General features: G+C 27.9%; 1 protein-coding gene across 2 annotated transcripts; it reads right to left on the bottom strand.

Annotated features, from left to right (window-relative positions):
* On the bottom strand, positions 1 to 27,695 carry LOC107436911 (ubiquitin specific protease 30). Of its 2 annotated transcripts, XM_043048429.2 has the most exons (11): positions 27,439 to 27,695; positions 15,870 to 16,046; positions 14,152 to 14,240; positions 12,831 to 12,929; positions 10,925 to 11,059; positions 10,778 to 10,837; positions 7,455 to 7,619; positions 5,972 to 6,174; positions 4,071 to 4,178; positions 1,663 to 1,902; positions 1 to 1,361 (listed from the first exon to the last, which is right to left on the bottom strand). In XM_043048429.2, exons 1-10 carry the CDS (start codon positions 27,533 to 27,535, stop codon positions 1,689 to 1,691), a joined length of 1,347 nt encoding a protein of 448 aa, XP_042904363.1. In that variant the 5' UTR covers positions 27,536 to 27,695; the 3' UTR covers positions 1 to 1,361; positions 1,663 to 1,688. The 2 variants fall into 2 exon arrangements, with proteins under 2 accessions (XP_042904363.1, XP_042904364.1); XM_043048430.2 differs by lacking the exons at positions 1 to 1,361; positions 10,778 to 10,837 and having other exon boundaries at positions 1,545 to 1,902; positions 27,439 to 27,661.
* Positions 27,696 to 27,719: the final 24 nt, after the last annotated feature.

Here is a 27,719-nt window from a genome sequence, read left to right as displayed (position 1 = left end):
GAGTGAGGCTATCTGAAAAGAACTGAATGAGTAATTCCAAAGCTTGGCTGGAAATAGGAAGCTGGAAACCTAGCATTTAATGTATTAAAAATAAAGTATAAAAACTGAGATATTAAACAAAGTCAAAAAGAGTGAAGCAATCTGAAATTAACTACCTAAGCAGTTCTGAGGATTGGCAAGCAACAGCGAGCATTGGTCAGAGCTCCTTAGTAGAATAAAAAATAAAAACTCATACAAAACAAATAAATTACAAAAAATCAAGATAAAACTAGAAATGCTTATAAGTGCACATATTTTTCTATGTTCATATCATAATAAATATATCACAAATCATATTCACAAAAGATACAAATGCACTGCATGTATAAATTTAATTGTGCATAAAGATTACTGCCACCAACAATTACAAAAATAAGTTAAGTATTATTATACACATTGGATAGAGTAGCTTATATAAGTAATATTTGTTTAAATAGAGTAATTCTAAAAACAACCATAGAAATAACAACATTTTTCTTTTAAAAAACAAAATTAAAGAGTTTACATTTTGTTCTTTTTAAATATATCAAAATAGTAAGAAAACAATGTTTAACCCACAAATAATTTTTGCTCATTTTGCCAACATTGAAAATGTTCAAGTTTGTACAATACAAAACTAATCTACTAGTATTGGCACAAAGTTAGTCAAAAAATAGTGATTTATTACATCCTTATTTCAAAAGTAATTTTAAATTACATGCTTTATAAAATAGAACATTTTGAAAAACACTAAAAATACTAGCTTTGCAATATAATAAGCAGGTTTCTAACTAACCCACAAACCTAGGCTTACATGTTTTTTTTGGGTGGGTGGGGGGTGAAAGAGTGGGTGAAAGGTTATTAACCACAATCAAAATCCGACATTTTTATAAGTCAATTGATATTACTGATTTGACTTTAAATATAAATAACTCTAAATACAAAACTTTATGAATAACTTTAATAATACTGGTAATAGAAATCTAATTAAATACGGATAGTTTATGCAGAATTTAATGTTAATCTCTCAAAGATTGATTCTGAAATTTTCCAATTAAAATTAGTTCTATATTTCTATTTTTCAGAACAAATCAAAAAGCTATAATGAATATCATTAAATAAACACTAGTTCTGAGTTATAAGTTGATCTGCAAAGGGTTCACTGACTTAATTCTGATGAGAAAATAAAACTATTCCTTTAAGACTTAAAAAAATAAATTATTTTATTAATTTTAAAAACAATAGAAAACAACCATACAAAGAAAGCATATTCCTCTGACATCAAAAATATGCTTTTATCTCCGGTCATAAAAGCAATTAAATTAAAAACCTTCTATTAAAACCTGAAAGAAAAGATGGTACTATATTAAAGTTAAAATTATTTTCTATTTTAATTAATTATTGAATTATTATTTAATGAGATATCAATATAATTTATGAGATATCAATAAATATTTAATCCAATTACAACTCAAAGTAGGATATAGAAGAATAAAACAACAAAATATTATTAAACTTCAATAAAGTCACAACAAAGTATAATTTAATTCCAATATAATTATAACAAAACTTAATTTCAATATAATTAGTGTAAAAAAATTAAATGCCATTTCAGATTTACGTATGATAAAATCAATGCTACACCTGTCATAAATAGCACACTGTTTGAGTTACTCCATTTTCTCATAAAAGAGCATGTAAGCACTCGATCGAGAAACTTCTTCAAATGACACTTCTTTCACATCTAGATCTGAAATGCAAAACCACTTCTCATTCTCACTGTCTATGGCTAGCCGCCTATAGGCGATAAAATGACCAGATGACGTATCGCCTTGATGCACAATCACAGCTTTTAATAGATAAACATAGTTGTAGGAACACAGGCTAGAAATTAAAAAAAAAATTAAAAAAACATATAATTTTTTTTTTTTAAAAGTATCCTTAATAACATAACAAGAAAAATATGCAAAAATTTTGGTTATTATCCTTATTATACTTTACCACTATTTATTACACTACCCTTATTATATGTTATATCTTATTATATTATACCTTATTATACTACCCTTACTATACCACTACCCTTATTATACTTTAATTCAGATGCTTGTGGAAGTTAAACACACATTTTTAGGTGCACATTTTGTTTCAATCAGTTTTTCTTTAAAATCATTGGGGAATTTTTTTTCTTAGTTAAATATGGAATAATAGAGAGAAATTTTTTTCTTCAAGATTCAACAAATCTTTGTGAAGTCATTTTATTTATCAAATGAAATCAGATGGAGAGTCAATAAGTTTTCTTTTGTTAGAACAGATAAACAACAACTATTGGCAGTCAATGGATTTAAAATTAAAATTTTTATATTAAACGTATAACATCATTTGTGTTTTGTACTGTAGATTTGAATTTAACACTTTTGAATTTTATCATTAAATATGCTATCATTAATATAATGCAGTGATTATTGACAACTTTCAAAAAAAATATTTAAAATTGCTTGGAAAACGTTTTGTAAATATTGCAGAGGCTGTTGGTTGCGACAGCTGAGATAGCATGAAAAGCTGAAGTAGAAGGATCGAGTATTGGATCGAAGACCGAAGGTAGGAGGACGAACCGGAATAGTTCCTGCGCGGATGAATACCGAGGGAGGAGCATCAACCGGCGGCCAAGGCAGGGAGTGAAAAGGCTGATGTCCAGTACTTAAGGAGATGACTGTTTGCCTTTGAAAGGGTTGTTGTGCTGCGTCCGAGACTTAGTACCGATATTCCATTTCTACCCGGTGACGCCCACCTGCAGTATGCGATGTTTACAATCGAAAGTTTAAGTTTTAATTGTTCCCTTAATAACAACTTTTAAATGTTTCTTAACGAATAACTTGTTAATTGGAGTTCGTGAGTTTCTTGATGGTTTGTTATCTCTTACTATTAAAGAGGATGTTTTATTGCCATATTGCTTCATTTAACGTCTTACATTCCAACCACCGAAACATATACAAATATATTATAAGCTTAACCAGTTGTAAGTAATTCAAAAAAAAAAAAAAAAAAAAAAAAAAAAAAAAAAANAAAAAAAAAATAAAAAAAAAAAAAAAAAAAGAAGAAAAAAGGGAGGGTATATAAATAAGCCAATTTCATCATCACAATTGTTTTTAAAGGTAAGAACACAAAATTATTCTTTTTTTAATTATCCAAATTGTTTCACATAAGTTTAAACATCGAATAAAATAACAAATATGGCAATAGGAGCAAAAAATGCATTGAAAACCTTAAAGAAATTAAGACTCAAGTTAACCCAAATGTCGAAACGAAAATAAAATAATGGAGACCTCAAAATGGAAAACTTTTTTGTCACTAAACCGTAGGTAACAACTATAGAAACTTATCCACTCTGTCTTATATTTTTGAAAGCTTAGCTATTTTCCACTCATAAACAATAAAAATTGAACAAATATCAAAGCTGCTTTGTTTATATTCTCAACAACTTTAATGTGACCTTTCAAGTAGTGAAGATAATATTATACTGAAGTGGATCATTCATTAAATCAAGTTACAGATTGTCTTATTTTTAATAAATAAAAAAAAATTAGTATAAAAAAATTTTTGTTTTGAAAAATCTGAGTAATATTCCAGACATTGTGTTGAAATTAAGGAATTATTTACTATTTAACAATTTTAAATTACTTACTTTAAATAAACAATTAAAAAAATTCTTAATATGACTGATTGGGAGTAATTAATGTTGAAGATACATTTTTAACATGTTGCTTTGTACGCTTAAGATAAAATCGTATTTAAATTTCAACCTTTCTAAAATCATTTAAATTAATCATTTAACCCCTCTAAAAACCCATCACAATAATTATAAATTTGTACTAATTAGCAAGTACAATAGTAATTTGTAATAATGCAGCTAGTAGTAAAAAAAAAATGAAATTGGTACATATAAAGTAAACAGTTTTTAAGCTCATTACTTAGACCATTCCAGTCTTGGTAAAATATATTATTATACTATAATTTCTAATGTCTTAATAAATATCTGAATGTAAACTCACCAATCTTCTAAATTAAATGGAAGAACTTTATTCATAGGCAAAGTAATATCAGAGGTAACCTGCAGTATCTTTTGAGCTATTGGATTACTGTTACTCGTTGATGAAGTTCTGTGATAATTAAATAATAATTTGCATTAATACTTAATTAATTGTATGAACAGTAAAGATTTTTAAAAAATAAGTATATTATTGGCATAAATAATTTTTATAATAATTTTTGTACAACAGTTTTGAAATCGTTAATAATATTACAGGATTCTCACTCAATTTCAGGAAAAAAATTCCCTGACTTTTCCAGGTTTGTCAGGTAAATTTCAATGGAAATCCATACCATATTTTTTATATATACCATGCAATTTTTCATCAGAAAACTGATTTTTTCATTGAATGTCAAATATTAGATTTTGTGAGCAAAAACATACAATAGAAAGAGAATGGAAAGATGGAAAAGTTTCCCTGAAAAGTGGGATTTTATAAAATAATTGTAATAGATGTATCTCAATACCTGATTAATGTTATTGACAATTCTAAGACAGGATGTTTTCCAGGTGTAATAAAGGAATTTATGTTTTTTTGTAATAATTGTTACTTTTCCTGACTATTCCCTGTTTTTTTTCGAGTTAAAATTAAACTCCCTGACAATTTCAGGTTCTCCCTGTTCTCCTGTGGGAGCCCTGTATTAGGTTTTAAAAAACCTGCTTCAGTACATGAATTAACCAAAAAAAAGGGAAAGACATGATTTCACATAGCGATAAAGCATATAACATTACCTTGTTACTGCCCCAAATATCATGAAAACTATCCTGATTAATTTAATAGTGTTAATCTAACATGGAAAAATAAAAATAAATAGTTCGGAAAAACATGCAAATATGTAAGTATAAATTGACCTCGATATATTATTCTATAAATTGACTTCCACCCCACATAGTTTGCTGCTAGACCTGAAGTTGACATTTTTTTAGCGTCGAAAGACAGAGGTATACGAATATGAAGTGTTAAAAATATAGGGACATTTCTGATGTCTCACTTTTATGATATTTATTGTATTTTAATTACTTTGAATGATGTGTATAAAAACAATAATCATTCATGTTGGTGTTGTTTAGTAATAAGCATGGTTCACTATTTTATTTTCTACATTCTTTTATGGCTTAGGTCACCAGAAAGTTCTTTATGCTACGTACATTAACATTTTGAAAATTGTTTATATTTTTGGTGAAAATAGCTGCAAGCAAAAATTTTAGGACCTGATCTAGATATAAGTGCATATTTTTATTTATGAAAGAAAAAAAAAAGAATAACAAAAGTCAAAACTAAATTATCATAGTAAGTTACATAGATTTTAAAACTCTTAATAAAATTGAAATAAATAATTTGAAAATAGTAATTTCAAAAAATAAATAAATAAATGTAAAAACTTTTAACTCTTTAGAAACCATATTAAATTTTATTTGTTTTAAATTTAACTATTTATACATTTGTTATTGTTGAACAAATTGCAAAGTTTAGTTCTTTAGAACTTTTCCATTTTCTCTCAGTATCCTGAAAAAGATAAGTCTCTTCCAGAAAAAATACCAACTCTGGTGGTAACCAAGCATAGTTATTAGGTTTAAATTTTATCCCTAAATCTGTGATGCCAAATTAGTATTCATACAATGAAACTTTTAATCTTGATGTGATGCTAGGCTTATTATTAAGAAATAAAAATGATTGAGAAGCAATCAATGGGGGTTGTTGGGCAAACTGAACAGAGGCAGAATCCATTAGCAATTTACAAAAAGGTTACTTTTTTAATTTTTCATTATCATAATCATAATAATAATAATCATTTTCCATTAATCATAACATTTTAAGAGATTTGTGCATTATAATTAGTATGATGGAAAAAAAAAACTTACTGATCATTTCTTGAGGAATTTCCACCAGTTAATCGAGATCTTGTAAAATTAGCTCCTAATTGCTTATCTTTACGCCTATGGGAGTGGACAAAGTAGTCCATAGCCAGCAATCTGGGAAATGACACATAATCAAAACACTTGACCGGAATGCCATTATTTAACCAAATAGTTCTTTGGACATGAATGCACAAACATTTTGGTAGCTAAAGGAAACAAAAAAGATATTACACAAAAATGATATTACCCAATCACATAGCACAAAAATAATATTTGTTCTAAATCTAATTACAATGACTAAAATAAAAAGAAATACAAAGAAGAACTCAATTGCAATTCAGAAACTTTCAATTCATTGTTTAAGAAATATTGTGCTTTTAAGGTTTATAAAAAAGAAAATTTATGTTATGGACATTTTCACCCTAGATAAATTTTTTCACAGAATTTTTAGAAATTTTTTTTTTGAAAAATAAGAAGAGCACACATTGAATTAAATTATGAGTCTTTTCCTTAAGCAAGCAGTTCCCAAATGGTGTCCCGCAGATCCCTAGGATTCCATGGAAAAGTTTAGAGCGTTCCAAAAGTTAAGACTTTTTTAAACAGTTAATTTTAACATTTTTGAAAACTGTTATTACATTTAGATCCGATCAATAATCCCTTATTTACTTAATATTTCAGTTGCCTTTACAAAATTATTTAATGAATGTAAAATGCCAATAAAAAGAATGACTACTAGTTAAAAAAAAAAAAAAACTCTTTTTCTTAAGTCTAGTGTAATTAATAAATTTAGAAAAAGGCATGATTTAAAAAATGCAGGATTATTTCTCTCATGCTTTTCCTTTTCAAATCAAAATAAAATAACTAAATTTATTGAAGAATATGTTTCCCTTACAACCATTTTCAAAGTATTTACCGACTATTTTCAGTGTTCATTTCAACAAAAACCATAATTTGGTTTGTTTCATGCATTTTAAGCTCATGTACATATACCAAAACAAATTCATAATTAGACTAGATTCAGTACCAGGACTGTAAATTGAACTGTTGAACATAAAACCAAATTTAAGATTATTATTGATAAAATAATGGACAAAAAATTCCTTCCTCTTCTTTACTCTTTTAGTCCCATTGGGACATATATGTCCCACTAACAAAAACCCCACTGGGTCCCATCTAAAAAAACCTAGTGGGACGCATCTCTGCTCTCTCCCAAATAGCCAAACAGTTCATTTTTTAATTTATTTTTACAGAGTATTGTTATTTTTAAATTATTTTATGTATTAAAGTCGTATTTTGTCTTTTTGTAGGGAAAAAAAGTCTTGAAAGAGTTAAATATTTTCAAAATAAACTAGTCTTTTTATTGGTTGAAAAATGTCTTTAGATAATTTGTTTATAAAGCCAAGGTTACTGGAATATGGTTAATAATTTAGGGTTACATAGCCATAATAAATTGGGAACCGCTACTGCAAGAAATCTAATCACTTACTTTCCCAAAACTGAGTTGTTTGTTAAAAGTAGTTTTCTCTTTTTCCTTTGGATCAGAGCTACTACTACTATCACCCTCTTGTTTGGAGCATCCATCACAGACTGCATCCTGAACAAGCTCACAAGATATAAATTTCAACAATAAATCTTGAAGAGTAACTTCTCCCTTAAAAATAAAATAATGTTATACAGTTTATAAAAATTAAGGAACACATTATTTTGTTGCATTGTAAAAGGAACCAATATGAGCAATAAAAATTCTGACTCCTCCAAATATTAAGCACTTAAGCAATCTCGTAAAGATATTATTTAAGCCAGATATTATATTTCAACTATCATTGAACAACAACCCAATTTTGGGTTAACGACTACTCAGGGCTTAGCACAGGTCATTGTAGAAAAATAGGGAAAAAAGTGACAAATTTTTTTTTAAAAAGTGATAAATAGTCACTTAATTAAAAACAGTTTTGACATCCAGGCGACATCTTAATAGTCTTATAAATATACAAGTATTAAAAAAAATTGGATTAGATAGAATTTATGTCTGAAGAAATCAAATATAACTCTAAATTACATTTTAATTAACTATAATTAAAAAATTTTTTTTACATGTTTAACTTTAACTACTACAGCTTTAATTATTATATTAAAAATAGCAGTGAAAATATGCAACAAAAATACTGTTGCTATCATGTTAAGTCAATACATATTTATTAATTGCACTAATTTGTTATTGTTTTTTCTTTTTTTAATAAATTAATTTCTAACAAAGAGGACTTTCAAGAGGATTTCAGGAGCTCAAAAATTGTGTAGATAGCTGAAAAAATGTTAAATAACTGTTATTGTTGCAAAAGAAAAGTAAAATAGCAAACCTACCTGGAAAAAAAAACGTAGTTTCACAATAGAATTCTTGCAAAACGAATGCGGCAAAAAGTGATAACTAAAATACCAAATAATAAAATCGTATCAAAATTGGAAAAATGTTTGGAACAGTCCGCAAAAGGACAAATAACTTCAAAAAAATGATGGAATCAAATCAATCAGGTTCAATGAAAAATCTAATTGAATAGGTGGAAATTGTGAAACATTAATATAAAAGATTGATAAGTGACTAAGCCTTAAAAATAGTGAATAAAAGTTTACTTTTTTTAAGACAGTGACATTAAGAGAGAAAAGTGATTTGTGGTGAGCCCAGACCACTAATGTTCAACTCTGTAGACTGGTAATTTTGAAACCAATCCAAAAGGCATCTCTAGGATCAAGTATTGGAAGAAATTTGCCTTTGTGGAAGACTTTTTAATGGAACTAACTCGTACTTGCGTTACATGGAGTGGAAAACCAAACATCTCCCACGGTTTGACTGATAACAAGGGGACTCTAACCCATGATCTGTCTACCACTGAGGATATTTTACGTCAGCACTGCAGTCGGTGCGAGCCGGGTGCAGAATTCGTGGTGACCAGCCACTGCTGTGATTCGAACCAGGTTCACCTGATTGGAAGGTGAACACTCTATCTCTTGAGTCAGGCTTGATGTCATTTTATAACCATCATTGAACAGCGACCCAATTTCATGGGTTTACGACTACAGTGATCCCTCGTTTTTCGCGGTTAATGGGGACCAAAACCTTCCGCGATAGTTGAAAAACCACAAAGTAGGATTTGCCACTCGGAATTTTCATGTATGCGGGTACACGAATGTTTTTAACATGTAAGCAGTATTCATACTTAACACATTTACGACAAAAATTACAACACTGTACGTTTTTACTTAAAGGTGTCAGTGCTAATTAATAAGGTTAATTACAAAACCTCATACAGTAATAAACATTAATCAACCAATCACGAGCCTTACTGAGAGACCGTGGCATATGTACTCTGAGCAACTCATCTCCCTCTTGCGCATCAACATGAAACAATGCTCCTTTCCGCAAAGTGGCTGCAGACATGGTTGTATTTATTCATTTTTATTTTTTGATGAATATTTTGGAAAAACCTGCGAAGCACTGAAGCCGCAAAACATTAAACAAGAAGTGGCGAGGGAACACTGTAGTAATGTTCAACTCCGTAGGCTTGTGATTTTGAACCCAATCCAGAAGACAAGGGAACTCCTGGATCGAGTATTGGAATAAATTTGTCTTCGTGGAGGACTTTTTGATTTAGCTAACCCACATTTGCGTTATATGGAGAGGAAGACCACGAGAACCTCCCATGGTTAGCCTGACAGCAAAGGGACTTTAATCCACGATCCGTCTACCACTGAGGATATTTCACGTCAGCACTGTGGTCGGCGCAAGTCGGATGCGGAATTCGCATCCATTGGGATTCGAACCCGGTTTCCCTCACTTGAAGGCGAACGCTCTATCCCCTGAGCCATCGCGGATTAGGCTTGATGACACTGAAAAAAAAATTGAAAGTATTACAAATGACTAATTGGCAACATGCATTTGATAGACTTTGATGGAAAAAACTTGTTCGGATGGCTCTGGCCTGTAGTGCCAAGAAGAAGATTATTTCTCATACTGTCTATGGAAAACTATTTAACTATTCCAAATTTGATAGCCTTATATCCCAAGATTAAGATAGAAATCATATTATATTTTTGATTATTATATGAGCTGTCAAGGAAGAAAATAACAACTTAGGGTACATAAGAAGTTTACAAACTTCCAATGTAGTGCACAAGAAAAATATTTTAACAATCATAATAATAGCTACTGTTGAACCTCAATGAATTGCTCCTGTATCTTTCATTTTCCCTTATGTATTATCTTATTTTAATGCTCCCATCACAAATGCTATCCTTACAATGTTAATAATACTTGTCTAGATCATTTCTTAAACAAGCAAATTCCAGTGTCTATCATTCAGCAATAAAATTGACATTTAAAGAATTAGTAAAATTATTTCATTTTGAAAAAAAAAACTCATTATAACAGCTCTTAATGAAGAAGAAAAAAGAGGAGTTGTTACGGTTTTAGGGAAGTGCCTCAAACATCACAAAAATGGTTGCAGTGCAAAAGTGCAACCAAAATTAAAATGGAAGGTAAAATGAAACCATAACCAGAAAAACATTTGTGAAAGAAACAAGAGTCTTCGAAACATCAAGAAACTTTTAGTATTCCCACTAGTTTATAGAGAAAAAAATAGTAATGTTACAAAATTTTATATTTGCATTGATAAGAAAAGAGTGTGTTCAAACCAACCTTTTGAAATATTTTAAATAAATAATTATGTTTTCAATCTTTTTTAAGCATTGTAAATATTTTTGGAGTAAGAATATAATTTTTTCAATTAAATTTTTTTTATACTGATCCAAACTTACAGAATTAGGCGTAGGAATCACTAGGGATATACTGTCAAATGTATCATATCTGGCAGGATACTAGAATGAAAAAAAAAATTCTTATATTTCTTTTATAAAAAAAAAACGTGTATACAGCTATAATTATAAATTTAATCCATTACAGACCTTATAATGGCATGAATTACATTTAAGTTCATTCACTAATAGACCCCGCATGGGAGAGGCAATCTTCATTGGTAGAGCTTTCATAGATGAAATAAATGAATTCCGGTGCTCCTCAGCAACACTTTCACTTTCAGCCTACAAAATATATAATTTATAAAAACAGAAAAATAACTTAAGTTTAAAAATTTTTAAAAAAATCTATGAACTAAAAAAATGTATGTAAATAAATATAAAACATTTTAGATGTATTTTTCAACTGGAGATAAATGGACCATTGCTTTATGGTAAAATTATTGTCAGCAATTCACACCAATGTATTTTGTGCTCTAAGTTTCATTTATTTCGTTTTAATCACAGATTAAATATAGATTATATCTATTATATTATATATTTATTATAATCTTACTTTATTTATACGTAATCTAAACACTCAGTTTTTTTCTCACATTCATACTCACTAATGAAAAATAAATGTAGGGATAACATTGATCAAAAAAATTTTTTAAAAAAATTAAATAAAAATTTAAAAAAAAAAAAACATTCTAAAGAAAATGGTATTTATTGATAACTTGAGATGAAAATCAGATTGCAAACCATTGAGGAATGAATTGCAACCAAACAATCCAGTTTTGCAAAAGTTTTATTCGGTTATCAACATATGACATTTGATTTCAGCAATGAATATAACATTAACAGATAAGATTTTTTTACCAACTTCTGACTGTACACAAACATTTTATTCTAAAACACATTACTTTCAATAATGTCAACCTATACCAATGCTTTCCTGTAACAATATTATTAGTCATAGTTAAAGAAAATTAGAGATTCAATTAATATCAGATAAATTAGTTATTTTTTAGACAATAAAATAAATTTCAATACATTTTATTTAACAATAAGAGTTATAAAAGCATCAAAAACATTTGTTTTGTATTTATTGCCAACAAATAAATAAATTCCAAAAGATCATTAAAAAAGTTAAAACCAGCAAGTTTGCAATTTTTCAAAAATATTGCATACTCTTCTGAAAATTATCAATAAATTGTGAAAAATTAACATTTTTTCAACAACTTGGTACTACAATCATCTTTAACTATACAATTTTTAAATTTCAATGCAAAATTTATTGTTCTATCAGGCTTTTTTTTTCTAATTCCCTTTTAATTAATAGAATAAAATTATAATATTAACTTAAGAAACTTAGATACTCAATTTATATTTTGCTGCTGTTTAGATCAGAAAAGTTACTAAAACTTTTAAAATATAAAATTTTTGGTACGTCTGCGTGTATAGATAGCATATATCATATAACTATTTAACTTAATGATAGTAAAAAAGTGCATTTGTCAAATTTTTAAATATTGTCAAATTCACTTATAATGAGCATGAATAGACCACAATATTATTTGTTACAACGGACTGCTCGTATGAAGCTAGTTCTTGAAAAAATCATTAAAGTTCATGCATATTTTTGAAATTATGAATATAGAACTCACTTTATATGTTCTTTATTTTTACACAGTATAAAAGAAGACAGTTAATTTGCTTTGAACTGTCTCTTTGCTGCAATACTGTTTCTCAGGTAAGACTCGTGCCTCAAAAAACAACGTCAACGTGAAAAAAAAATTTGTAAACCCAAAAAACATCAAAAAAGAATTTATTTATTTGATAAGAAAAGATTTGCAGAGCTGAAAAAGTGGAATGTAGTAAAATTTTTTATAAATTACTAATACAAAAACCGGGGTTTATGCTTTACAAACGAGCTTTGCTCCATAATACTTAACATTGCGCCAATGAAGTATTTTAAACTTCTGTCAATGTTGAATCCGGGTTCGTCATAAGTGAGTTTGACTATACTATTGAAGCTGATTGAAAGAAAATAGGATAATATTAAAAATTTAACCTCCAGCTTTTTAGTATCCAGAAGAGATAACACAGGTTTAAGAGCTAATGCTTCTTCTTCAATAGTTGTTGTCAAAACATGAAAAAGCTCATGTGCATCCTACAAAAGTAAGAGCAAGGAAATTTAAAATAACATGCTTACATAATTTTTACAAAACATATTTTTAATAAAAAGAAAAGATTTAAATTGTACAAAAAAGTACAAGATTGCACACCAAAAAAGTATATATTTTGTGCACCAATGTTAAATAATGAAATCAATTTATGTCTATTTTTAATACCAAATTAATTATTTATTACATAAAATGCAATAATTATTTCCTGATTTTTAGAAAGTTAGTTAAAAGAAGCTCAAATCATTATTCCCAAATTTTTAAGCTCCAGTTGAAAGGTTAAAAGCCAAAATGATGAAATTAATATTCCAACAGTTCTTACGTAAACATTTTCAGCAATTTGTAACGTTCTATCAATTAATGACCTCACTTGCACAAACTAATGGAGGTTACTAAAATTTCTATATTTTGTTTATATTTGGGATTTCATCTATACTTATTTGAGTAAACATGCAGTCTACCACTAGACGACAAGATTATTAAATGCAGCGTTATATCATGTCTTTTTTGTATCACGATTTAAAATTTGTATATACTTTTGTTAAAGGTAAGTTGCCATTAACATTATATAAATTATGTGAGAGTTATATAGAGTTGTCAATACTTCAATGCTCTGCTTGTGCTTATGACATCAATGCAGTGAATATGCATCTGCCTATGGATGATCGTTACTACTATGGCGATGTGGTTAATGTTTATTTCTTGTCATCAATCATATTTATTTTATGAAATATCCCACTTGATATTTGTCATGTACTTATGCATTATACAGAGTGAATCATTCAAAGCTTGTTTGAGTTATCATGCCTTGAGTCCTAAATAATATTCAGTGATATCAGTGCAAATTCATGCTGGAGCATGAATTTGCCTTCCTTGCAGCCAGCAGTGTGTTATCTTGATCAACTGAATTTTCATGTTTTTGTATAGAACATGTGGAGAGCCGTGAAACCCATTCGGATAAGGCATGTGCATGTACTGAAATGGACCAAATTTTAGTCAACTGCAAACGTAATAAGGTTAAAATAAAATAAAAGATTGCTACATTTTTCAGGGTCCTGAAAACCACATTAACCTGAAGAAAATTGGAAAATACCTCAGTATCAAGTTGAAGGAGCTCAATTTCAATTAAAATTAAGTCTTCTAAGTTGTTAAGTTAACAAAACGATAATATTAACACACTAAAGTTTTGCTTCAAAATATAAAACTTACTTGTTCCTCATTAGAGATAATCCATCGATGTGATCGTAAGGCTTTTATAACTTCAGCTCCACTGCAGTCATCATTATTCTCATTTAAAGCTACAAAAAATTTTTAATTTTGTATTAATTCAAATCACTGACAGTTAAAGAAAGCAAGTGCACATAAACTTTTTCAAAAAAAAAAAAATTTCATTACAAAAAATAGTGTTTTTATATCACAAAGAGTCCCAAAATTGAGCCAAATATAGTGTGGAGCACTAATAAGCAAGTCGTAATTTTCTGATTTAGTCAATATCAGATTCATGAATTTATATAAGGTAGTTTTTTATGATGCTAAATTATTTTGTTTTTCATTTATTTCATGTGAAAAGTTCATTGTAGAATGTTCTAATAAAAACAGTTACTTTATCCGTGCTTCAAACTATATTAATTCACGTCGTTAAATACATATGTTAAATTCAGTGGTCGGAAGTAGCGCACTACAAGTAGTGAAACTAATATATTTGCTACTTTTTCGTAGTTTGTAGTGTAGTGTGCTGCTTTTTTAAAAAGTAGTGCAGTGCGATTAAAAAAACAATAGTTTGCAATGATTTCTCGCAATTACTTTTACAGTTAAATTAGAAAAGAAACACGGTTCTTGTACAAACTAATTTTTTTACATTTGATGGGCACAAATCTTCGTGTGTCCATCAATGGACGCTATGAAAAGGACCATGTGGCTGCAGCTGAGTCATTAACAGAAATTACGTACTTAAAACCATGTATAACTAACATTTAAACTTTGCGGAAAATAGATAATTAATCACTTTAGTCATACTTTCACATGCGAATGGACACCCATGAAACATTGATGTTATTTCAAAGGAGGGGAACATATTTTCAATGTACTTAATTTCTTAGAGGGAATAAAAGAGCATTGAACAGTTAAAAAATTGCAAGTATTTGATAATTTAGCATTCCTTAAATTAAATATTCACTGTCGAGAAAGGCATAAAAAGTTGAAGGTTAAATGAACAGATTCAAAAAAAAAATGTTTTAAATTAACAAACTGGATCATGTAAACTTAAGTAAATATTTCTTAATTATTCCCTAACATTTAATGTAAACCAATTTTTTATTCTAAATCATTTTGAACATAAGAGTAAATTAAGTTCTCCAGCAAAGTTTGTCTCCTTTAAGTGGAGAGGTAGTTACTACAGTTCCAAAGTAGTTTGTAGTTACTACAAAAAAAAGCTATTTTATTTGACTACATTTGTAATAAAGTAGTTGTTAAACTATAATAATAATACAGTTTTTGTGACTACTGGTTAAATTTTATCTGCCCGCCTCGGTTAGATAGTTTAGAAGTTTATAAAGGGCAAACAGACTATCATTTCTATATGTATATAGACATGAAAATTGATGAGAAAAATTATACAACTTATGTATCAAATAATAATGTTAAAAACATTTTGTTTTCATGCAATTTCATATCTTTTAAAAAAGCTTGGAGGTAAAACTACTGAATTCTTGATGAAAAGATGCAGTCATTTCAGAATCTTTTAATTACTATTTTTTTAAAAATATTTAAAAAANACAGACTATCATTTCTATATGTATATAGACATGAAAATTGATGAGAAAAATTATACATCTTATGTATCAAATAATAATGTTAAAAACATTTTGTTTTCATGCAATTTCATATCTTTTACAAAAATATTAAAAAAATTAAAATTACTGATTTACCTGAAAGTACAGAAAGGAGTGCTTTGGTAAGAACACACTTGTCACTTTGTTGAGATTCAGTAGAATAATCAACGACCTGAAGAAGCCAGGATAACACTGAAGGACATGCAGATAAAGCTTGCAATACAGCATTCAAAAAGCAAGAGTTCCCCAAGTTTTGCATTCCAGGTATAACACCTACACAAAAAAAGAAGATAATAGTAAACTTTGATACTACTAATTTCAAATTAACTTAATTATCATTTATAATATCCTAAGAAAGTTGATCACGTGGGAGTGGTCAACTTAATAATGTCAGCTTTCATAGGAGAAAGGAGTCCAAAATAAAGATAAAACCTATCAAAATACAAATAGACGCAATTAAATTTTTTTGAGATACTATTCTTAATACATAAATATATATCAAGTATTTAGCAAACACCCCACATATCCTAGGGAACAAGCTAAAATGAGTCACGATTTGTTACATTAAACCGATTAGTTTAAAAAATTGAGACACATATTTTGTTAATAATTTATTATAAATAATTTCTTAAAATATTGCACAAGAACATATGTAATTTGAAAATTTAACATACTTATTTCCCCAGTTTAAAATATTTTTCGTTATACTTTGCAAAGATTCATATATCTTAAGTCCTTAATATTTTTACAAATCAACTAACGAAGAGTCATTTCACCAATTTAGTAAAATTCTAATGTATAAAGTAATGCAGGGTTCGCAAACGCTTCCTGAGCGTTTTTAGAAGGGCGGCCCACCATATGATCCCAATAAATGAGAGCTTTTTGCCCTGCGTAAAAATAAGCCGACATCCCTTAAAAATACTGCCTACTTATTCATATTTCATTTTGATAAAAATTAATTCCCTATTTAAATAATAATTACACACTGGAAAAATTATACGTGTTTATAGGTTTAATTCTGATTACTAATACAAATATTTACCTTGCTAGGATTATTCTCAATTGGTTAAATCTTATAAAGATTTCACCAGTTTATAAGTATTTCTTTTCTAGGGGGATAGGTGGAATTTAATAAATTTTTAAAGATATTTTAAATTTCAATATTATATTTCAAATAAATACCTTTTTTTTAAACAAATACCTTTCTTTATAAAAAAAAAAATGCACCTTTAAATGTTTAATATCTCTAAAGTTTTAGTTTAAATTATAGAAAAAAGCTTTCAACTGTTTATCAATTAATCATTTTTTTTAGTTTACTTTTTCGAAAAAAAATTGAGCATAGTCATTGTCTTTTAGGAGGTTTTTAATTATCTTTTAGTAATTTAACTTAAATTTAGATTTTTCGAATTGTGCTCATTCAACTATTACAAACAAGAGCAATCAACTAAAGACTGATTTTTGAAACAAATAACTACAAACTATACGAGAAATTTAATATTTTACTAAAGCTGGAGGATCAATTATTTGTATTAAATGATTAAAATATTTTTCTTCAATGTACCACAGATGTCTTCAGAGTACCTGAAACGAAACTAAGGAGCCAACCCCCTTTCTAACGTCACGAAAAGTCCACACCCACATCATGAAATGACACCGCAAAACAACCAATCACAAATCGAAAATAAAAATTTAACACACAATCTGGCAACACCAGCAACCCATAATATTTGTTTACATTTAGGAACGCATCTTCTAATAACAGAACTAATTTTTCAAGCAATTTTACAAAATGTCGCCGAAAACTACAAGCAAAGGTGTTGCCTGGCTATACAGTGAAATCGGAGCTTTGTTAGACATTTGGGCAGATCCAGAAATTCAAGAACAACTAGCAGGGAGACTACATAATATGTGCATTTATGATAAAATATCCAAACGTTTATCAGATCTGGGAATACAACGTACGGGTGAACAATGCCGAGAAAAAATCAAAAAACTTCGCCGCGATTACAAAACAGTCGTTGATAATAACTACTCACCGGCATTTGCTCGCAAAGTACTGGGTTGCTATGATAAAGTGCACGAAGTTTTCGGTAAGTGTACTATCATACGACCACCATTTGTTATTGAAAGTTTAGCATACAACGAAAGCAATCCAAACACTTCTAAAAACTCTCCAAATTTAAGGAAAAAGAAGCGCCATATGAACGCATTCACCCCTATTGATTTATCCGTGAAAGATTTGGATCAAAGTAAAAGTAGTTTGGAACTGCAAATCAATAAACAATGTAAACAAACGAGTTCTCGGAAAAAATCGTCAGAAGAAAAAAGAAAACGATTAAAAACATTAAGTGATGCAAATAAAACTTTAGAAACTGAACTACGTTTGCATCAAACTGATTTACTGAATAGAATTTTAAATATTCAAAGAAAACAAAATGATGAAATACTTCAGCATCAAAGAGAACATTTATTGAAAGAAGAGCAGCATAGAAGAGAAATAAGAAAAACAGAAATTGATTTATTTAAATCAGTTCTTTTCCTTTTAGCAGAGAAAAAAGGAATACATTTAAAATTACAATAAAAACCATTTTTTTTTTTTTTTTTGAAGTACTCACTGTTTTAATAAAAATAATAATGTATGACTTATCTAGCTAAGGATATCTATATACTCCATTTTAATTCTGTTTCATTGGTGCATGATCAACTTATTTTAGATCTTTAACTTATTACACATATTTTGATTATGTAGAATAAATTATACGATTCATATACTTAGAGAATTACATTTAATTGCTCTTATATTGCTATTTAATTCACTTGTTAAAAAACCTCTTTAATTCTAATTAGAAACCATAAATCTATAATAGTTAAATCACTTTGAAATTAAATTGTTAAAAATTACAACTCATTTAACAGTTTATTTTGAGAAAAATAATGTTTCACAGAAGCAATTAACATTTACTTAAAGAACTTGAAAGACATGTCTATGACAGTATTCTAAACTTTTTACTAAAAGACACAGATTCTCTTTATTTCCCACTTAAAAAGAAAGATATCAAAGAGGATTATTGAATTAGTCTAAATTATTGAAGGGGGGGGGGAGAATTTTAGAGTTATCCCCTTTCTTTATTAATAAGATAGATTGAGAATTTCTTATTTTTTTGATACTCAAGGGTATAAAATTTAGATAATAGCTAAAATTCAAGGTTAATTAAAAATTCCTATTCTAGCAAAAGTGGTCACAATCAAAAAATTTTAACTATTAAAAGTGGTCAAAATCAAAAATTTTAAATATTTTTTTTCACTTTCAATGACACTTCATTTGACTTATGGAATAAATTTTTTTAAATTAAATTTAGAAAGTTTAAAAGTTCAGTGAAGCACTACTTTGATATTATTGAAAAAAATTAACATTGCTTAAATTTGTAGTAGGTTTCATAATATTGTAGCATTTAAACAATTTTTGCAAATGTAAAGAAAATTTGAGTATTGAAAACAAAATAATATTTTTTAAGTAATAAAAAATTTAAATGTTTTGAAATTAACTTATTTAACATTTCATAAATAAGATTGAATTGTTAAACATTTGCTAACTAGTTATAAGGCTAGGGGGAAAAAATGTATTCAGAGATAAATTTGAAGGCTCAAAGCATTTTTTATTTATAATAAAACTATCAAAAATTATGTAAGAATTTTTTTGTTGTTTGATAAAAATATAAGATAATGCATTTTTTAATCATTATTTTGGTTGCATAGCCGATTTATTTGAAAGAGATGTTATTCTTTTTTGTGCTAACTCTTTATCCAATAAAATTTGTGTTTGATCCACAGGAATGGTACGAAGATGGACAATGGGTATGTGTCTCTCAAAATCATAAGAAATCTCCTAAAATCCCACCCCAATATTTTAGACAAAGGAAACTTTTATGAATTATCTCCAAGTTTAACGCAATTTAAAAACAAGTTATGAAATTAAAAGTACTAAGAAGAAAAGAATAACCTGTCAGACAGTTAACAAATGAAAGAAAATTTGTTTCTTTTTTTATGTATGAAATTTAGTTTTAAGAACTATTGTAGATGTGTATATTGATCCTCTCTCTCAAACACTCGATTTTGAGAATTATTAAATCGAGTAAGCTTTTTCTGAGATCGAAGCCTTCCTCTCATTTCAAAATTCACATTATGTAATTAAAAAGCATAGCAATCTCTACAAAAAACCAGTTGTTGGTCATTGAAGTTGACACTTCACAATTTCAAAACCAATAGCTTAGTAGTGACACTACACATCAGCCACATTTATTTCCCAGATAAGGTTTTGCAGCTAAGTGAGTGCACTTTGTATCTTGAACTTCTTTTAAAGCAGTACAAAAATTAGTGAAAAAAATATGCATATCTCACGCAGAGGCAATGAGGACTATTTTTAGCCATTTACTCTCTCACTGCATTTCTATAAAAAAGTAATTCTTTCTTTAGACTATATATTTGAAAACGTCATATTGTAAAGCTTATATATTTTGGTGTGATCTTACTAATAAATTTCATAGTGTGCATTGAATTGAATTGAATATAGGATTTAATGGCACTAAGTTCTTAGTGTGCAATTTTGAATGAACTGATGTAGGAACATAGTTTATTTTCTAAAAGTAACCAACTAATTAAAAAATTATTATGCGCTTAAATTTAACTATGTAGAAAATTATGCTTAAAATGAAATGAAAGTTTAGTATCTTCAAAAGTCTTCAATGATATTTTTACTTACTTACTAGATTTTTCTTTTTAAAAAAATCAAACTTAATAGTAAAAATTACTTTTTTAAAAACATTTTAATTTATTTAACAAGTTCGGAGAAGGACTTAAATTTTGCTAATCGTGAAAATTATCAAAAAATACCCGAATATTGATTCAAAATGTTAAATGCAAAAAACTGCCGAATAATTACATTAAAATATGTGCTGAAATTTTATCTAAATTCAAACCCAATATCGGTTTTCTGAAATCATTGATGCTCTTTAAATCATTCAACACATAAACTATGAATCAACCTTATTGTGATTGCTTTATTTATGTGAAGCAAGTTAACATAAATTAAATACAATGCCTTTAAATTTTAACCAAAAAGTGATGCATTTTAACCTTGAAGATGTAAAATGTTCTAAAAGCATCCCAACTTTGCAAAACTGGCAAAAGTTAGGAGTCTTGTTGACCAAGTGCTTAGTTGTCTAGGGTTAATTTAAATTCATTCCAATAAAGCAGAGATACGCAAAAAAAGTTTCTTTCTTTATGGGTAAGAGTATATGAATTTAATATAATGAAATAAAGTAAATTAAAAAAAATTATATGAATATTTAAAGTAGGAGCAATATCAATCAGGGCTAAACAATAAATGTTTATCAGTTTAGGATAGGTTTCCAGAAGATATCATCATTGATTTACACATAAAGGACAAAGGGAAAACCTAAAATATTTTTTTATATATTATTAAAGAAAGTGTGTGTCATTGTCAATAGGACTGCAAATCAAATTTATTACAATGAAAATTCAATATTGAACATAAATTTTGCAACACCAGAAAAAATCTTGTAAACAAGTAGCTTTTATCACAAATAGTATAAATAAATTTCTTAAGACGATAAATTGATTGAAACATTTTTACACAGAAATAAAAAAACTTCTTTAAACTTTATTTAGCTAGTAGGCTTATTCCTGATTGTTTCAAAAATTATACTTAGGGATAATTAAATAAGTTGGTTGATGATTGAAAATCGATATTAACAAAAAAATTATTGTATTATCATAGTCTACTATTATTTTCCTAAAGGGAAATGGACCTTTCACATTTAGCCTGTTTTGAGAAAGAGTAACATATCTGAGACTACTTCAACTTATTAACCAATTGCAACTATATTTTAGTTCATTTTCTACTTATTCCTGAATTCTGAAAAGAAACAGACATGGGGTAGGAAAAAAAAAATACTGTCCAATGTAAACAGGACAAAAAGGAAATCAATATGAACAGTTCCTCTATTTACAGATGATAATTTGTTCAAAACAATAATTGTTTAAATCCTACCATAATTTTATTGAAAAAGCTTTATATTAACTGCAAAACACTTATTTTATGTAAATAATCAACCAGGATCCATTGGGAATGATTTAGGACCAAACTCTAAGCATTTTTTTCTTTTCAATTGATAAGCCAATATAAAAAAACACTGTATAAAAAATTGAAAAATTAACTCCCAATATTGGGGCAAATATAAGACACAGCAATTTAGATAATTATAAGCATCAAAAAATTGAGATGCCTCGAATAAATCCTGAGAAAAAAAAATATTTCAAATTCCTGCTGGAATAATTATGAAAATTTACAATAATATATTCCATTCAGCCTCTGCAAAAAAATTGCACAATAATTTCCCAAACATTCACTATTCTCTCACATGGGAAAAACTGGTTTTATAATGCAGGAAAGAGTGCAACTCAAAATTCAAAAATGACAGAGCTAATGCTCAGAGGATTTAAAAATCATAAAACTAGCTCTATTTTCCTGCAAGTGTAAAACTGGTTTTATAATGCAGGTCACTATGCAACTTAAATTTTAGAAAAACACAGGGCTTAGGTGCGTAAGAGTTTTTATGTGCATAGTAGTTTTTTCAAAATATCAAAAACTACTATGTGCTCGCAATGTCCACAATGTTTCCTGATGCCTCCCAGCCATCGATTGTTTCAATTGTACGTGAAATCCCGACCAGACATTGATGACCACAAGGTCCCAAGAGAATTTTCGTCTGATCACCAGCGAACAGGAATTAATGTGGTGATTATCGTTATCTTTCCCCTTGTTTCTTCTATTCTGGCTCATCAAGTGGTTTCTTTCAATTGTGCAAATACTTTAATGTTGATTTTATTTACTTATTATTATTTTCTTTTTACTATCAACCCAGCAGTTTATGGTTTTTTTAAGTAAAATTTTGCATAGGCACCCATGCATTTATTTATTAAGAAAGAATAATAGTTGTTAGAAAATATAAAAAATTTTATGTTTATTGAAAAAATTGCAACTAACTATATCCAAATTTTTAATATCTTCTATTTATTCAATTACTGATTTGAAATGAGGAAATTACACATGCCTTTTGGTGTCAACTGTTCTCAAGTGTTTGAACTTTCTTAACCAAACAGCACAGTTTATTTTTTCTGATTATAAAGATTTTTATAAATGCCGGCTCAATGTGTGTTTTAATATTGATTTTATTTTTACAGTTACTAAATTAAAGGCATAGTCTGCCGTAGACTAATTTCTACTGCACAACCCCTTTAAGCAAAGTTGTTACCGCTTTTTTTTTTCTCAATGCGCTATGTTACTAACATGATTTATTGAGTTTTTCTTTTTTAATACAATTTATTATTAATAACTAGACAAATATATAGCATGTTTGACACTCTATTTGTTAGGTAGCTGAGGACTGAGTTTATTATAAGAATATAATTTCCTTAATCAATAAAATGTTCAAAATATGCAAAAATTCAAAATTACACAATATCAAATGTAAAACATTAATGTGACGATACATCACAATGAATCAAAAATGATAGAACAATGATATATCTCATCTCGATGCTAAAATCTTAACTTCGAGCAGTCCTAATAGATAGTTGATATAGGTAGTTGTCATCTTTTTACATTATCGAATTCAGAGTTCTCCCTAGAACTAAAAAATGGTAGGACACTGCTTCTCAGAAAAGAACATTTGGAGTTTCGAAAGGACACTCGCCTAACAGCATAAAAATTTATCAAAATCAGTAATATTGTGTAATAACTGAATTTTATTCTCAACAACTTTTAAATTACCTTCTAATAGTAGTTTATGTGTATGTTTAAAAGTAATTCTCTGTTATCATCAAAATAAGTGAAAAATTTGTAGATTTTAAAATAATTAAGCATGCTAAAAAAAAATTTTGTCTAAATTTTTTTCAAAAAAAGTAAACTAAAAAAAAAATTTAAAAAAAGATTCATTTATAAACAGCTTGAAAGCTTCTTTCTATAATTTAAACTGAAAATAATAAGAAAATTAACATTTATAGGCGCATTTTCGTTTAAAAAAAAATAATTTCTGTTCAAAAAAATAATTTTGAAATTCAAAATTTCTTAAAAAATTTATTAATATCCTTCCCCAAATAAAAGAGATACTTATAAACATTTAACTAGTTAAAAAAAAAAGTAAATATTTGTAATAGGAATCAGAATTAAATCTATAAACATGAATAATTTTACCTGGGGGTAATTATTATTTAAACAGAGAATTAATCTTTTGTTAAAATGGAATATGAATGACAAGGCAGTGTGTCTAAGGATGGCAGCTTATCTTTACAAAAAGGGAAAAGAGGGTTTATTTTTATAAGAAAAAAAGGCAAGCAGGACAGACCCTCCTTCTAAAAACGCCGAAAGAGAACACTGCTGTATGCTGCCTTGTCGACATCAAAATATATGCTTTCACTATATATTTTTCAGTTTTCTCTACTAACTGACTTAATGCATAGATTTGGTCTGTAATAAGTTTTCTTCTACAGAGTTGACTATTTGCTGATGATATTTGTCCCATCAAGAAATATAAAATTACATATTATATTAGAAAAAGTATTAATAGAGTTATTCTTCGGCAGTAGCCACATTCCAATTTATTTCTCTTTTTAAAAATTACTTAAGTCAAACATTACATAATGATTGTATGTGTTTCATCTGTCAGATTTGAGTCACTGACCTTTATAAGTTCAATTTTTATCCCATCTACACAAAGACAAGCAGATCATTACTCTTAATCTATTTTAATGCTTGTCCCCCTTTTCCAACATTCAACTTGAACTGTTCATTCTTAAATATTCCAATGGTAATTATGACTTTATTTGAGCTTCAAACTAACATTGTGCAATTAGATTAATGGAATTGGCATATAAGATGAAATACACAACAATTCATATAAATACATATAGAATTATTGTGATAATTATAAAAAGTCCACTGAGAAAGAATTATCAAATAGAAGTCAGATAAGGCAGAAGTGTTTTATCTTTAGGAAAATGTTTATAGAACAGCAGATAAAACTGATGAAAAACAATAGATGCATAAATTTTACTTACAATCAGGAACATTAATAAAAGGAATGCAGGCGATTTCATACATCTTGCAGAAAGACCATAGCCAGTAGAAGATTATTTAAATTTCTCATTAATAAATAAAATATTTATTTAAAAGATGATTTTAACATTCAAAATCACTTAAAAAAAAGTATGTATTAATACTACTTTACCAGAGCTCATTTTAGGCAGGGTGAACAGGGTGCAGCATCCTGCTGCCCTTTTAGTCAAAAGAATCCACCCTGTTGCCTCTGAAGTAAATTAGTGCCCTGATGTAATAGATTCCATACACTTTTTGCCCTTTCTTTACTCAACCCCTCTTTATTTTTTCCCCAAAATCTACAATGGATTTCTTAAACTTTTGTTATTTTCAACTCTTTTTATTTAGTTTGTCATTGCTGTCAATACATAGATTTATATGAGAAAGGAAAAATAGCCATCACATCCCCTTGTTGCACTTGTCTTTGAAAGTTTGCAGTTACTTCACTATCATTAGATCATAATTATTATTAATCATTTTAATTATTAAATCATAACTACAAACACTTAAAAACGTAAATTTATTATTTATTAATATGTGCATGCATTTTAAATAAATTACTAAGCTAATTAGCTCATAAACTCGATATATATATGTTAATTTATTAATAAAAATTAGTAATTAATGCTTTGCTACTTTTAGTAAAGAAAAAAAAATTGACAATGTTTTTTAATAGAACGTGTAAAGAACACGGAAAGAAATTATTGCCTTTTTAGAATAATAATGCCCTTTTTTTTAAACTTTTGCTCCCTGCCCTTTTTTCTGCCTAGAATGAGCTCTGACTTTACTGTATGTATAAATACTAAAAATTAAAAAATGTATTAATACTTCCTCTCCCAAAAAAGAGAAACTTATAAAAATTAAACCAGTTGACAATAATCTTAACAAAGTTATTATTTGTAATAGTAATCAATTAAACAGTTTTAATTGAAACAGCAAACTAATTTTTCTTTAAAATGGATGAATAAAAAGGCTTTCTTATAGTTCAAATGTATAGGGATCAAAGCGGACTGTCTTTCTAAACACAATATATAAATATATATATCTCAAGTCTAAAACATGTTAAAGTTTGTGAGTTGCTAATATGTCCAATTTTGGTGAAACTCAATAATAAAAGGACATGAGCTATGTAATTTACTCCTTTAGAACATTATTTGTCACAAAATAAAAGATTATTTTATTATTCCCAATGACGAAATGTAAGAAGAAAAACAAAATAATAAAATACGAGAAGCAATAAAGTCATAATCTCACTCAGTATCTCAACCCCCAGTAATACCTGACCAAGTTAGTTCCCCAAATTGCTCTATAATATGAAATATAGAGGCCATCTATAATGACCTATTCTCCTCAAAAGGGCAAGGAACCAATTTTAATAGATGTCCAGCCAGACAGTGATGTCAAGTAGAATGTAATATTGCCACTGCCTCATGGCAAGGCTATTGGGGTTTGCAAATTTTCTCAGAGAATGACCAACTTTTAGGAAGTTCTAGTTCTCAGATCGTCTTGATGTAAGTAAAAATAATTGATAAGACGTTTATACAATACACTTTGGGGCCAAAATAGATCCACCTCCATGTAGTGTGCACTGGGCAATACATCTTATGGTAAAAAGATTTATAAACTTTGGTAATAAAAAACTGCAAAACTATTTTTTTGTGTGTGTCATTTAACTCCATTGTATTCTCAACAATCAAAATCATGTTATATTTTATAAGATTGTGTTTTCTTTCTTTTTTTTGTTAAAAAAAAGCATAAAATCTAATTTTATAGATGTTATTATAAAATTTACTTTAAATCTAATGAGGTAATTTTAAAATAATCTCTTTATGAGAGTGAAATTCTCAATAGACACATAGCCAAAACAAAAAGACTCTCTAATTACATTTTAAAGAACTCTTAGAAAAGTTTTAAGATTTTTAATTTTTATCACTGTTATTTATAAAACATGCAAAATTGCCATTTGGATTCAAATAGTACAAACAAAAATACTGAGATCAGGGGCCCTTAAATAAAAATTAAATAATATATTGATCTGTAAATAACAAACAGCAAAAATTGGTGGAAAAAAATAATTAGTATGACATTAAACTTATATAAACTACCAGAATCAATCATTTGAAGGGGATGAAAAGAGTGATGTGTGAGAGTTACTAATAATAAACAAGCCTCGTTGTTATGGAAACAGCGTTTCATATGGTAAAATATTAGTAACCTAAAATGTTCGTAAAATAATTTAAATGCCTGAAAGAATTTTTCGCTAGAAGAGTATTGTTCAAATAATATAATTTTAGCAAAAATTTAAAGCTAAATAAACTTTAATAGATGATAACCCGATAACGTTGATACTAATATCTCTTCTAAGTTAAATAATACTGTAGGGGGAAAAAATGATAGAAATTAGCATAAATAGCAAAATTAGTACAAATGCATCCAGTAATTAAGAAAATAAAATTAAAATATAGTATCAATGATTAATTGTTGAATTACCTTTCTTTTTCCGCTTAGGTCGATTTGATGGACCCCATATTATGTATGAACCAGCAATGACGAGTGCTGCTGCACTCACACAGTACCAGAAATTCATGGAGTTGAAGAAAAAGGAAAAATTATAGTTTTTAAAGATATGGCCCTCCAGTATCTTTACTTTACAGTATGTTTACATTCGAAATTAAAAAAAAAAGTGCTTTTAGTGAATAAACAAAAATACCTGTATATAGATACAGTTACAGTTTTTAGCAGACACTAATAATATTGTTCAAAATTTTATT

Source organism: Parasteatoda tepidariorum, chromosome 5 (genome assembly GCF_043381705.1).
Source record: "Parasteatoda tepidariorum isolate YZ-2023 chromosome 5, CAS_Ptep_4.0, whole genome shotgun sequence".
Lineage (NCBI taxonomy): Eukaryota > Metazoa > Arthropoda > Arachnida > Araneae > Theridiidae > Parasteatoda > Parasteatoda tepidariorum.
This window is presented reverse-complemented; position numbering and strand designations above follow the sequence as displayed.

Excerpts from the sequence above, each read along its gene's own strand:
- LOC107436911 (XM_043048429.2), bottom strand. The coding sequence starts at position 27,535 with ATGAATTTCTGGTACTGTGTGAGTGCAGCAGCACTCGTCATTGCTGGT. Across the intron at positions 10,838-10,924 it reads GTAATTCATGCCATTATAAG|TATCCTGCCAGATATGATAC; the intron begins GTCTGTAATGGA and ends TTTTCATTCTAG. Across the intron at positions 1,903-4,070 it reads CCATTTAATTTAGAAGATTG|CCTGTGTTCCTACAACTATG; the intron begins GTGAGTTTACAT and ends TTTAATTTCTAG.